The 15,014-nt window shown below is 36.6% G+C and overlaps 1 protein-coding gene across 7 annotated transcripts in view; it reads right to left on the reverse strand.

Moving 5' to 3' along the window:
• METTL25 (methyltransferase like 25) overlaps window positions 1-15,014 on the reverse strand; it is a 127,324-nt gene that overhangs the window by 84,505 nt on the left and 27,805 nt on the right. For all 7 annotated transcript variants that reach the window (XR_012324275.1, XR_004528878.2, XR_012324276.1 and 4 more), the window contains exon 5: window positions 12,360-12,507. Coding sequence is in view for 3 of the 7 variants with exons in the window: in XM_073788373.1 (XP_073644474.1) it covers window positions 12,360-12,507 (148 nt within the window). In the remaining 4 variants the exon portion in view is untranslated. The remainder of the gene's footprint in view (window positions 1-12,359; window positions 12,508-15,014) is intronic.

A 15,014-nucleotide genomic window follows, 5' to 3' on the forward strand; every position in this document is an offset into this window, starting at 1 on the left:
ACCTTATCTTTGATAAAGGAGGCAGGAATGTAAAGGGAAAAATGACAGCCTCTTCATTAAGTGGTGCTGGGAAAACTGGACAGGTACATGTAAATGTATGAGATTAGAACACTCGGTAACACCATACACAAAAATAAGCTCAAAATGGATTAAAGACCTAAATGTAAGGCCAGAAACTATCAAACTCTTAAGAGGAAAACATAGGCAGAACACTCTATGACATAAATCACAGCAAGATCCTTTTTGACCCACCTCCTAGAGAAATGGAAATAAAAACAAAAATAAACAAATGGGACCTAATGAAACTTCAAAGCTTTTGCACAGCAAAGGAAACCATAAACAAGACCAAAAGACAACCCTCAGAATGGGAGAAAATATTTGCAAATGAGGCAACTGACAAAGGATTAATCTCCAAAATTTACAAGCAGCTCATGCAGCTCAGTAACAGAAAAACAAACAACCCAATCCAAAAATGGGCAGAAGACCTAAACAGACATTTCTACAAAGAAGATATACAAATTGCCAACAAACACATGAAAGAACGCTCAACATCATTAACCATTAGAGAAATGCAAATCAAAGCTACAATGAGATATCATCTCACACCGGTCAGAATGGCCATCATCAAAAAATCTATAAACAATAAATGTTGGAGAAGGTGTGGAGAAAAGGGAACCCTTTTGCACTGCTGGTGGGAATGTAGATTGATACAGCCACTATGGAGAATAGTATGGAGGTTCCTTAAAAAACTACAAATAGAACTACCATATGACCCAGCAATCCCACTACTGGGCATATACCCTGAGAAAACCATAATTCAAAAAGAGTCATGTACCAAAATGTTCATTGCAGCTCTATTTACAATAGCCAGGAGATGGAAGCAACCTAAGTGTCCATCAGCAGATGAGTGGATAAAGAAGATGTGGCACATATATACAATAGAATATTACTCAGCCATAAAAAGAAAGGAAATTGAGTTATTTGTAGTGAGGTGGGTGGACCTAGAGTCTGTTATACAGAGTGAAGTAAGTCAGAAACAGAAAAACAAATACCGTATGCTAACACATATATATGGTATCTAAGAAAAAAAAATGTCATGAAGAACCTAGGGGTAAGACGGGAATAAAGACACAGACCTACTAGAGAACAGACTTGAGGATATGGGGAGGGGGAAGGGTAAGGTGTGACAAAGTGAAAGAGTGGCACGGACATATATACACTACCAAACGTAAAAATAGATAGCTAGTGGGAAGCAGCCGCATAGCACAGGGAGATCAGCTCGGTGCTTTGTGACCATCTAGAGGGGTGGGATAGGGAGGGTGGAGGGAGGGAGACGCAAGAGGGAAGAGATATGGGGACATATGTATATGTATAACTGATTCACTTTGTTATAAAGCAGAAACTAACCACTGTAAAACAATTATACTCCAATAAAGATGTAAAAAAACAAAAGCTAATTATGTAGTACAGGGAATAAAGCAAAAAAGAAAGGAGAAATTAAAATAGGATAGAATTATTAAAGTCACATCAATTTAATAAAATCTTAATAAACAAAATAGCTGATATCTGCATAAAAAGACAGCTTATAGAAAAAGTGGGAGATGCCACATTTATCTTACGAGTACCTATATTTACTGAACCTTAACACTAAATAAAGGACTTTAAGGATAATGCTGCTCCTTCAGATGAAAGGTGAGCACTTTACAAGAGCTGGGACACTCAAAGACAACTCAGCCTAACCATATCCCAGAGAAGGAAAACAGCATCAGGTCACTTTATTCGACTGTGAACAAGTTATAGAGCACAAAACTGAAGAGAGGGAGGCAGGGATTCGGGAACTGTCTGAACCCACAGTACACATTTACCGATCCCCAAACTGTCTCAGTCTCTGCAAATCAATGTCCCGACCCAGCTGCTAAACTCAAACTAACCAAGCTTTTCCATATTTAAGGAGCACTGTTCTTAAAGCCAGGTGAGGGCTAGAACTAGTGCTTGGCCTCTATTCTGTACCCTGGAAGAACTAGCATTTGTGTACTCCCTGAAGAGCATCTTCCCCTACTCACCCCTATTTATGCCCACACAGTCTGCCTATAATTTTGTCTCAGGTTCTCATTTAGATTCTATTCCTCTGATAAAACTGGTACCATTCAGAATGCTAACACACTGGGTTATAGCCCTGATGGTTTAAAATTTAACAGAATCTCCCCAGAGGCCAAATCCTATCCGTCTACCCCAGCTCTGAGTTTTAAGAGTGTGAATCTAAGCCAGAATGACTGGGCTAAAATTCTAACTCCTTCACTTATTAACTGTGTGATCTTAGACAGGTTACTTAACCTCTCTGTGTTTTAGTTTTCTCATCTGAGAATGAACATGATGATAACAGTACAGTCAGCTTTCCATATCCATGGGTTCCGCATCTACAGAATTCAACCAGCTATGGATTGAAACTATTTGGAAAATAAATTCCAGAAAGTTCTAAAAGGCAAAAGTTGAATTTGCTGTGCACCAGGCAACTATATACATAGCATATGCATTGTGTTAGGTATAAGTAATCTAGAGATGATTTAAAGTACACAGGAGGATATGAGTAGGTTATATACAAATACTATGCCACTTTATGTAAGGAACTTGAGCATCCATGAATTTTGGTATCCACAAGGGTCCTGGAACCAATCCCCTATGGATACCAAGAAATGACTGTATTACTTTGCAGCGTATTATGAGGAATAAAGTAATTAATAAAAGTAAAGTATTATATTTGAAATAGTTTTTCACTCATAGTAAATGCTCATCATTTTTTTTTTTTTTAAGTAGAACTCTTTCATTTTCACTGTCCAAACGTCAGTCAATATACTGGGAGAGCCAGAGAAAGCCCTTGCCATAGTATTTATTAACCATCATGTGTAGTTTTACATCTGATCAGAAACTCCTCCTGCATGTGCTCCAATTTTCAAATAAGACCCTTTGATGATAAATGTCACCTCATATCTGACTGGAGTTTGCCTTTTGAATACCAGCATCAGCAGCTAGCTACCTCCTTTGCGGTGAATGCTTCTCTCGCATTAGTTCTCCTAGCCTTGGTCCCACGATTTCAGGTTTCCCCACTGTTCACTGCTAGCGTCCCAGTGAATCTCATGGTTGAAAAATCACAGGCCTTAACAACTTCTGCTTTTGGTCATGTTATTGTTCTGCTCAAAATTCTCATTTCCAAAATGGACTTTCCATATGAGGTCTTTTTGAACTGACTCCTGCTTTTCTTTTCCACCTCATATCACACTTCTGTACTTTATATGAATCAGGTTATCACCTAGAATATTCATCCATCTCCAATGAGTGCCCTGCCATGCCTTAACCCACCTTGTTCCTAATACTTGGAATGCTCCTCTCCATTTTTTTTTTTTTTTTTTTTTTTTGCGGTACACGGGCCTCTCACTGTTGTGGCCTCTCCTGTTGCGGCGCACAGGCTCCTGATGCGCAGGCTCAGTGGCCATGGCTCACGGGCCTAGCCGCTCCGCGTCATGTGGGATCTTCCCGGACCAGGGCACGAACCCATGTCCCCTGCATCGGCAGGCGGACTCTCAACCACTGCGCCACCAGGGAAGCCCTCTCCACATTTTTGTCTACCTAAATCCTACCCCACAAAGCTCAATTCAAAAGTTACTATCTTCACAAAGCTCTTCCTGATTTCCTAACAGGAAATAATTTTTACCTTCTGGCTGGAATAGCTCTTTTAACACTTATAGTCTCTTTTTCTCTTACCTCTAAGAAATCACTTATAAATCGTATATATTCATATATATAAAATTTGTTATTCTTTGTTGTTGCAATTATTGTTGGCTTGTTGTATATTCATAGTGCCCAACAGTTACAGTCTCAAGGTAAAAGTTTCACCAAAAGAGAAGCATTCAGAACAAGACCTTAGATCTACCTGTACTAGATAGGGTACCACAAAAGAGCTTAGAACATAGGTCTTTAAATAAGATAGAAATCTTTTTCTCTTGTCATAGTACAGAGAGAGGCAGGCAGTATAGAGCATGTTATCCAGAGACCCATATGGGTCAGGCTGCTCTGACATCCTTGAAGAGTTAGCTACCAACTTTAGTATCAAGGTGATTGTTATTCCTTAGCCAGTAGGAAGAGTGAAAAAAAAAATAGGGGGGCAAGCAGCTCCCTTTTAAATAAATTGCACACAGGGCTTCCCTGGTGGCACAGTGGTTGAGAGTCCGCCTGCCGATGCCCCTGTCTGGGAAGATCCCCCATGCCGTGGAGCGGCTGGGCCCGTGAGCCATGGCCGCTGAGCCTGAGCATCTGGAGCCTGTGCTCCGCAACGGGAGAGGCCACAACAGTGAGAGGCCCGCGTACCGCAAAAAAATAAAAATAAAATAAATAAATAAACAAATAAATGAATTGCACACATTATCTGACTCACATTCTACTGGCTTGAATTTTCTCACATGGAAGACAGGGACTCTAGCTGTGTGTCTCGGTGATGTTTGCTCTACTAAAACTAAGAGGAGTTATATTATTAAAAGAAAGAAGAGGACAATGGATATGATTACATTCTGTTACATGTAAATACTGTTATATTACCCACACTCCTTACCACTCTCCCCCTTCCAGGGACCTATTCATGCATTAATATTACACATGTGTGTACACACACACACACACACACACACACACACACACACAGAGGCAGACAGTGCTAAATGCCTACCAATATCCAGTTTCTCCTTCTTCGTTACTCACAGAATCTTGATTTTATTTGGAGCTGCAGTGTGCCCATCTAGGAGGTTACATTTCCCAGCCTTCTAGAGACGGCCTATGGAGGAGAGGAACTTGTTGGGTAGAATTTCCAGGGAAGTTCTTTAAAGGATGCTGTCTCACATGGGAAAAGTTCTTCCATCTTCATATTTCTTTCCATTTGAACTACAATGGCTGGAGCAGCAGCAGCCATTATGTAACCATAGTGAAAGGCCAATAAAACTGCAGAGACCTTGGCCCTCACACCCTTGAACCATATGAACCAATGTCAGCTACTACCTTACAGATTTTCTAGGAAAATAAGAGAAAAATAAATCCTATGTGATTATGCTACAACAGTTCCATTTCCATGTATTTAGATGTCTGTATTTATAAAACTTCCCCCAAATATGATCACTCATATATAAAGCTATCTCAAATTATTAAGCATGTTCAAAACTTTGCCCTGAAACTTGGTCCTTCCTTAGTTTTTCCCATCATGTAAGCTGTACCATCACCTACCCAGTGGCTTGGAACAGAAATCTGATAATAGTCCTTGACAATCCTTCTCCTTTATCTCTACTCCCCTACATAATCTTAAATGTTTCAATCTACTCTATTTCTACTACAGCTGCTCTAACTTTAGTCCTTATCCTTGTGGTCTCAACTTACGAGAGTCTGTCCTATGGGACTCCTCTCTGTGTTTGCCTAAGTGCAAGTTTTATCATCTGTAACCCACTCCTTGCAGGGCTTTGAAACCAAAGCTCAAGTTTGCCATGGTATACAAATACCCTTAGTAGCTTCAGCATTTCCATCATCTTTGTGGACTCCTACCTTCTCCTGTATATTGACCTGATAAATACTATGTATCTTTCCAGTATTTCAATGCTTTTAAGAAATGAAATTTAATTACATTCAGTATTTTTAGTTGAATGGGGTGAGGTGCAGGCAGGATACCTAGCCAGCCAGATTTGGTGATTTACCTTTTTTTTTTTTTTTTTAAGTTCTGAGCTTACATTTGGTAGATTTTAATCAGTAGAAATTCCAAAGGCCAGAATTTGGGAAGTATTCCCCCACAAAGATTTGAATTTGCTTCGGCACGGGACTGACGGAAGACTGCCTTGTCTCATTCAAGGTCATGGCTTAGTATGAGCTTTTCAGGTCCAGCTCCCCCACCATGTAGGGGCCCAATGTTAGTCTCTAGATCCCAATGGGAACAGCATTTGCCTCAAGACAATACCATCTGCTATCTTATGGCTCACAGTTCCCTGCTCTAGTTTCAACTCCTCTTCCTCTCTCTTCCCCTTCTCTCCTTTTAATTTTTTAGTTTTGATTTTTCTTGATCCAGGGAGATTTCCCTTATTTTTGTAGAGTCAGCAATGCTTAAAAAAATACATGTTCTAATTTAGGCAGGGTCTAGCTGAACTATAGCAGGAGAGTTCCTCAGAAAAATCATACACGGCTGGAAATGGAAGTAAAGCACATGCTCTTTTGAAAAAAGAAACCACACTTTATTCTTCTACATCCTCCAAACTTCTAGCATTAAAAGATGAAAGCAAACAGAGAGATTTGATTAATAAAATACATATTATATGAGATCGAAAATACTGTTAAATCTTTACTGAAAAGACAGCAATTGTGTGCACTGCTGCAATGATGAGATTAATTCACTGCTATTTACTTGACTAAGAAATTAGTCATACCTTTCTGTAGCTACAATACATGGTGTAATGCTGATAATAACTAGCTAATACTATCTTAGGAGTTTTTAACAGTATATACTGAATATCCAAAAGATCTCAAAATATAAGATACATTTATTTTTAAGCAGTATGTTACAATTTCAAATAACATGCTCAAAGTATTTTCCTTCAACATCCAGATACCTTTCCAGGTGAAGTACCTCTAAATTTAAAGCAATGAAACCAATTGTTAATTCTAAAAGACACTGAAGATGACTATATAAGAATCTAGCCTCCTCCCTTAAAATTCCTACTGGTGACATATTGAGAAACAATTTACAGTAAGAAAGGTATCATATCCCCTTAACAAATTTCTATTTGATACAGAAATGGCAGGACCAGATTGAAAGATGCCACTACAAGATGATCTATAGCCCTCCTTTGGTTAAAAAAACAAAAGGAGATGGAGGGCCCCTTGAGGATCACCTTAATTCCCCGGTAAAACATTAAGGCCGGGGTAAACATGAAGGTAGGCCATAGGCTTTCAAGGGTTACACCACTCATATTTGACTCTGCAGATCTGCAGTATTTGGAGGCACTAATGATATTAGCAGACTCCCTGACATTGGGCTGGGAAGAGGTAGGGAGAGACCAAGCACAAGTCTCTGCCCAGACAAGGGCTGCTTCTAGAAGGAGCTCCTATTAAGGCCACTCAGTAAGCTCTATGAAACCACCTGATCTGACTTTCTAGGACCCCAGCTCTTTCTCTACTCGTGCTACACTCCTAGGCCTCAGATATGATCATATAAACATACAGGAAAAGAAAATTACCATTCATTCTTCGGACTGGGCCTGAATGACTCAGTTACAGCACTAACATCAATTTCTGACAGAATACATAGCAGGTTGACACATTAGGCTGAAAAAACACATACACGTGATAAAGTCCAGAGGAAGAAAAAAAGCGCTGCTTCTGTCTTGTGTTCACTTTTAACAGAAAAAAAAAAATTTCCCAGGAAACTCTCTAGTAGATATGCTCCTCATTGATAAGAACTGTGTCTCATATCCTTTCCTAAATAAATGGAATTACCATAACTAATTTAGATTGAGAGTCATGTATTTCTGAGGCTATAGCAGGGCTCAATCTTCCTAATAACTGATGCTTGAACAAAATCATAGTTCAGTTAGCAAGGAAGAAGAGAGATGTGGATCTGGATAGGTAACCAGTAGTGTTTGCTCAGCATGTTTCTACCTTTATGGGAAAAACAACCAAAAGAAGTTCCCTCTCAAACTTCAGGGGGAAGATATAATATCAATATTTCAAATTAATTATGATAATGATAATCAATATTAAGACAAAACACTGAAACAAGTCAAGCTTGGGAAAACATATATATTCTATAAAGCACTGCATTAAATAATACTGTTTCTGGTATTTCGTGTTCTCCTAGGAACTACTGGCTTATAATGTATAAATATTTAAAGCAGTTTTTAAAACATATGGTAGAACTTTGGTATTCATAATTGCTCAGAGAGTTTTGAGGTATTTTTGAAAATTAACATTCATGACAGACCACCTCTATGGTCTACCACAGCGTACTGGGCAAACATATTCATGTAAAACACATATTGTTTACATAGTACACATCATCATAAAAAGTTGCAGTGTACATACCAGACTTTTCTACTGTACTATGTTGGACTATTAATAACTCAAATTTACATCCCAAAGGGCAACACTGCCCCAATCCAAACTTAAAAACAGCTGTGCAAACAAACTGAGGGTTAGAGGCAGGTGTGTAAGATATGAAGGGAGAGACACATACCATACTTGATTATTCAGAAATATAACTCCATGGAACCTAGTCCTAGACATATGACAGGAAATACTCTAACCTTGTCCATGCGAACACCTTGTCCTATAAGTTAGTTATTTTAATATAATGATCTGTACAGTGGTGGATTTCTATTTTAGCAAGGAATACTAGGACTATATAGCATATGCCGTATATACAAAATAAGACCACATCCGTATTCCATCTTTGCAAACAGTCACTGCTAAATAGACAAAGAACAAACTGTTTGCTGTTGTCTGCCTTCACACACACACAGACATCACTGCTCATCAGTAAAGTTAAGCTATCAAAATTCTAGTGGTGCTCATAATAATTATCTTGGACATTCTTTTCTTGTTCTACATTTCTCTCCTTGATTTTGTCTAGTTTCTAAACCTTAACTTTATTGTGCATTTATGCCCTCTACGTTTGGTTTCCCCGGGTTTTCACTCTGAGCTCTATGCTTCAAGGACTTTTGGGGGGGTGGTTAATTACTTTGCACTCTAGACTCTGATATACCCTTGTGGACCCTTCTGGGTTCAGCCTTTGGTTTGGATATGCAAACGAGCACATGAGCAGAGTCCACCTAAGTCTCTGCATGGGAGAGTTTAACTACGAATAACCTTGAATATATTTCTATAGAACATCTTCTAAAATTCTGTCTTCTTAGGAACCATAACAAACACTTGTTTTCAATGATGCTGTTCATCAGAATTACCTATAGTGCTCTTAAAAATACTTATATTCAAATCCCACCCTTAGAGATTATACATTAGAAGGTCAGAAGTGGGTTCCAGGCATCTAGACACCGAAACTGTCATATACGATCCAACTGGGCAGCCAGAGTTGAGAAACACTGTTATACAAATTGCAGGAGATGGTTCATATCTTCTCTCCTTTTACTATAGCCAAGATAAGGCAAGAAAAATGGAAACAGGCGTGTAGGAAAGAGAGAAGGGAGTGACTTTTGCCAGCTGGTTTTTGAGATGAGAAAATGTGGCAGTCCAAAGCTAGGCAAAATTGCAACATGAATCAAGGTTGCTTTTGTTATTCCTATCACTTATTTTTCTCCTATCTCTTGGCTTTCCAACTCTTTCCTTCCAAAGTATTTGACGGTATTCACATTGCATACATCTTCACCTAATTCATCATATCACTGAGTCCTGTTTCTTCCTGCTTACTCTTTGCTTTTCTGACAAGCAAGGTTCCCAGCCCTCTGTTCTTTTCAGGTATTTATGAGGAAATCAAATAACATTAAGGTATTACTATTAGCTTTAACCACTTAAGCTTAGTATTGTTTACCTGAAAATCTCAATGATTCTCAATGGTTAAGATATTTTTGACAGGAAGGCCTTTCCATGAATTAACTCTGCCTGTAAGAAGGGAAAATGAGAGTTTGTGGCTGCCAGTCACTGTCATTAACAAACCTTTCCAACACTTTTTCTTGCCTGAGTCCTGGGCCCAAAGTCATCCTATCGATGCAGTGAACAAGGTAACTGCCACTCAATTATCTATTCAACACACATTGTACAAACACTGATCAACATGAACCATGTTTGAGGCAATGTGCTTAGTTCTGAAGATACAAAAGTGAATAAAAACTAGTGTCTACACTCTACTCATAAATCTATCAAATCTTTCCATGGCAGAAACGAAGTGGGAGAGGCTGAAGATGTGGATGCACTAACCCTTCTTCTTCCTTCAGATCGTGCAAAGGCCTCTCTATTGAATATGCCTTATTCAAAGATATTTCTCATTTCAGTCTGAACACCTGGTCAATAAATTCTTCTAAACAATTTAATGCAATAGTGTGTTAGAAAAGTTAACTAAAGTGGTCTCATAACCCAAACGTCTCTCTCTAATCTTTTTACTTAGCTCTAAAAATATATATCTTCCCTTATGTCTGTTTACACTTTATTAAAACACATTATAAGTAAGTATAATTAAGAATATTAAACAACTATTTGACTAGGGAAAAAAAAGGTACCTAAAGACTGACAGAAAATGGACAGGCACAGGAGCAACTGGTCACTCTCTTAATTTTTTTCCTACCCTGGCAAGTAGCTTCTGCCAACCCCCTTAAAGAACAGAACTGAAGAACCAGACATCAGATGAAAAATGTACCAGTGACATATCCTGGTTGTCATAAAATAACGACAGCCACTTAAATCTGAATTTCTTTACATACTCAACAAAAACCAGACAGAGAATAGATAAAATTACTCATAAGCCACATGCACACTACGCATTTTGATTTAAATGTAAGTGAAGAAATAAACATCTCAAGCCAGCAGAACCAGCTCTGGAGATCACTCCAGAAGGAGAGTCAGATGTAGAAAAATGTGCGTGACAGAGAACAGAGCGTGCTGCCAAAAGAGAGGATCCCCACTCATGGTGTAAAGTACAGAGATTAGGTCTGAGACCTGACGATACTGAGCAATGGCTGCAAGGGTCCAGCCCAACCAGAGATGGCAGACTTAAGATGTATCACCTAAAGAGGAGAGGGAGGCCCTTTGGAAGGGGAAGGCATTTGGGGGGGCATGATGATAAAGTGAAAGAAGGAAGCGGGCACCTGAAATTAAAGATCTTACACTGTAAGACAGTATCTTTGAATTGAAAGACACACCAAGTGGCTACACCTACCCTGAACTAAGCCAATTATTAAAAAAACCCATTTCATTGTACCTATAGAACAGGAAGCTCTTGAACTAAGAACAAAAACTTCCCTACCCAAAATTTTATGCTTGCTGATCCAGGAAAACACTTTGCATTTAATATTTTAAAAGCTGTAAAACTGTGATTGTATTAAAGTATTTTTTTTTCATTTCTTTTAGGAAAGATGCACAAAAAGGGCTAAAAACTAATGTAAATATTTGGGTATATACTTTAGAATAAATAATTTTTTAGGTTCACTTTTCCCCCCAATTTTTATCTTGAAAATTTTTTTACTCAGAGAGAAGTTGGAAATAATGGCATGACAAACATATATTCTTCATTTAAATTAAACTATTGTTAACTTTTTGCCAATTTGCTTTCTTTCTCTCACTCTGTGTATCTCTATATATGGACAATTTTACTTCTGTGTACTTTTCCTAAAAGATACTTTTTAGAACCCTGACATAAAAAATTCAAATTCAATTAAACTCTTTTCCCCAAAAACCTTTGCCAGTTTTAAGGATGACCTGTTTCACCCAGGCAATTTTCAGGCAGGCAATTTTCATCTTTTTTACCTGTTGGAAATGACTAAATGACAAATAATGAAATTTTTACAGTCATCTGGGTTTTAAAATTGAGAAAAAGAGCAAGCAATACCATCTATATTCACACAACTTCCTGACCTAAAAATTCTTAGCAAGGGACACTGGATGTTGATAAACACTTCACTAAACTAACAGAAAAGAGAACTGCTAATATTAATAGATAACCATCTAACCTGAACCTGTGGTTTTGAAGCCATGTGTCTAATAAGAGATATAACATATAAAATGGATCAAAGAGAGGAATTTCAGGAGCTGCTCTGGATGAAGGGTTGTAGGTGCTTTCAGTCCTGTCAACGTACTCTGTACTTTGCTCCTCAGCCACCTTCTCAGCCCAGGGAGCACAGTTTTCATACAATTGCACAGTTTTCTAGCTTTTTAAAATCATAGTATTTTGACCCTTCAAACTACAGTAAGAAACTTTTTGAGGGGACAAATATCAATATTCCTTACAAAATTGAGGCTTTGGAAATGAAAACAAACCTTGTCCATTCTATATTTATGACAAAATAACTTAGCTTTACTACCTTAGTAAATGTATATCTTACAAATATTTTTAAACCGAAGTTCTCTAAAAATACACCACACAAAAATTTCACATATTTGCAGTTTTTGGCATTCATTAAGACCATACTATGACTAAAAAATCTATAATGAAATACAACGCAAGTGATAGTTCATCAAATTTCATTTGATGTAACATTTCTAATATTGCAAGAATATCAGATATTATCTCAAATGTTAATTCAAAGTGACAATAATGTCAACAACAAAAAAAGGAGAGATACAAAGCAGCCATTATGCTCAAATAAATAAAATTATGGGATATGAAGAACTTGTACCTTTATGTGGGTTTTCAAACTCTTCAGATAAGAGGTGGTAGCAACAACCCACACTGCAAACTCCCTTGATTTCAGACTTGGAAGTAAATATTCGCAGAGTATTTGGAGCAAGATCACCACAAGTATGCAGACCTACCATCAAACAATCCTTAAAAAATGAGAAGAAAAAATAAATTTTGGAAATTAAAAGGAGGGTTAAAAAACATTTAAGTGTTTATTAGAAGATGTAGAGCTTTTTAAAATGATGAAATTTTACCTAGAAAGTATTGTATGTCTTTTATTTTCATAACAAATAACTATTGCCTTTAAAGGCAAAACGACCGATCTTTTTCCAAAACTGACATAACTTTGAGTTGATTTTCTAGTGTTTTTGGTTACTTATTTGAATTTTCTCTGGTTTCTTTTACAACTAATATTTGCTTAATGACTACTCAAATTAACGCTGGATCAATACAACGTAGCCTGCATTACTAGGACAAACTTATGATTTGAGACACATTAATACCTTACTAGTCAATTTTTAAAATTCACTTCTTCACCCATACCCATCGAAACTTATAAAACATTGTGATAAAAAAAAATTAAGTGTTGCTAAGTAGGCATTTTTATTCCAACACCAAAAGTTTACTTAGTTCATTCACTGCATCAAATATGACAAGATTAAATTCAATATAAAGCTTTTGTTCTAAATTTTATAACACGAATTTTATGTAAAAATTCTATGAAATGTTCTCCTAATTGCCCAAAGCGTAATTTAGATGTATACACATACAGAATGGGTGCATAGGCATGGACTCACAGAATCTTGATCAATATACCGTTTGTTTGTTTTAACTCTTCAGTTCCTTAGTTTCCTCTTCTGTAAAATGAGGCTAATAATAGTATCTCACCTCAATGGGTTATTGCAAGACTTTAATAAGTTAATACTGGTAAATGACTTTGTACAATCTCTGGCATCCAGTAAAATTCAGTAAACGTCTTCTATTCTTACATCATCATCATCATGTTATAAATTCAAAATAATAGACATTAAGTTGTAATCAAGTATATTTTTATAACTATCTTCAGAACAAATACAATTTTTTCACTTAAGTTATTTTACCAAAAATGTGATTTTAGCCCATATAATGTAGACACAGACAGAGCTGAAGTGTTACCTTTCTAAAGAAAATAACTGTACCTGTAAGTTGCTTCAACCTGATAGAACATTCTGTCGCTTCAACCAACATTCTCTTCAAAGCACAATTTCTGGAGTGTTGTGCAACTATTTTGCTTTTCTCAATGATTACATAGTTTGGGTAGGTTTTATTTAGACATTATAATGTTATAAATAAAAAAGGAATTCAGAGAGAAAGGACTTATTGCTAATTAAGGGTAGATAACAAAGACATAAATCTCTCTCTTTTAGGCTAGTTCTCCCTAAAGATAACACCAAAATATTTAACCTCATTTTTCAGTGTATTCATCACACAAGGTTAGTTAAAAATACCAGCAGGTGGCAAACAAAAATACACAATCAGCATATTATCCTAACAGTAAAATATTTAAGTATTGTATGTGTGTGTTGTAGGGTGGAGAGGGGAGGAGATGGGAGGTATTGGTTAATTCTGGTTAGTAAATTGCTACTTAACTAAGGACCCAAGAAATAATCTTCCAGCATATCTTTTATAAGTCAAATTCTTATAAAAGTCTGCGTATTGTTTTGATCATATATTTTCCAGAAGACTTTTAAAAACATAAATATATGATAATAAGCTCTAAAAATATATACATTTTTAAGTCAGGTTAAAGTAATTGGGGCTGTTTAACCCTAACAGAAGGTTAAGCTATAACTTAATTACTGATTTCATATATAGGAAAAACAATTAATGAGGAGTAACCGGTTTCCCATAATTAGTGAAATCCTGAAATATCAGGGAAAAAGAAAAATTCTCCATTCTAAAATGACAAAGTAACAAAACACTGGTTAGCTATCAAACAAGGATTTAAATTTATAAAGAATTCTGGTATGTTTTGTTTATTCATTCTTTAGGGAAGAATTTTCAAAAAATTTAACAAGAGTAGAATATTATAACTTCAAAGCCTACCCTGTTTTTTTAAAACAATGAGTCAGGCCAAATGATTTCTAAAAACTCCTCTACAATATTGTTTTCACATACAATATTGCCTTTAAGATATATTATCTCTGCATAACTTGACATACTTGTACTTTAGAAAAAGTTCAAATTTTTTAAGAATACACAGAAGTTGGTCTTGCTCAAGAAAATTGCAAATTTGGTTACCAAGGCTAACATTAAACATAATATTGCCCTAGGTACATCTTTACCTCAAATTTAAATAAAATGTAAGAGCTTTCTTGGATTGGAATTTTAACAACTCATAAATTGTATAACGAGAACTTAGCTGACTAGCTTTTGTATTAGTACTTCTGTTTAATTTAGGCTTACAAATGAGTGGAGGGTACTCCCTTCTGGAAAATCATAATTGTCAGATTGTCAGATTTTGACAGCTGTGGAAATCATGAAAGCCTGAATATAATTTTATTTTCTTGGTCCTTTATATTAATGTACTCAAATAAGATACGCAGGTTAAATAAGCTACCATTAAAACTTAATTCTATGTCTTAGAGCCTTTATATATAAATGAAATTAAGGA

This window comes from Tursiops truncatus, chromosome 11 (assembly GCF_011762595.2).
Source record: "Tursiops truncatus isolate mTurTru1 chromosome 11, mTurTru1.mat.Y, whole genome shotgun sequence".
In the NCBI taxonomy this organism is placed as follows: Eukaryota; Metazoa; Chordata; class Mammalia; order Artiodactyla; family Delphinidae; genus Tursiops; species Tursiops truncatus.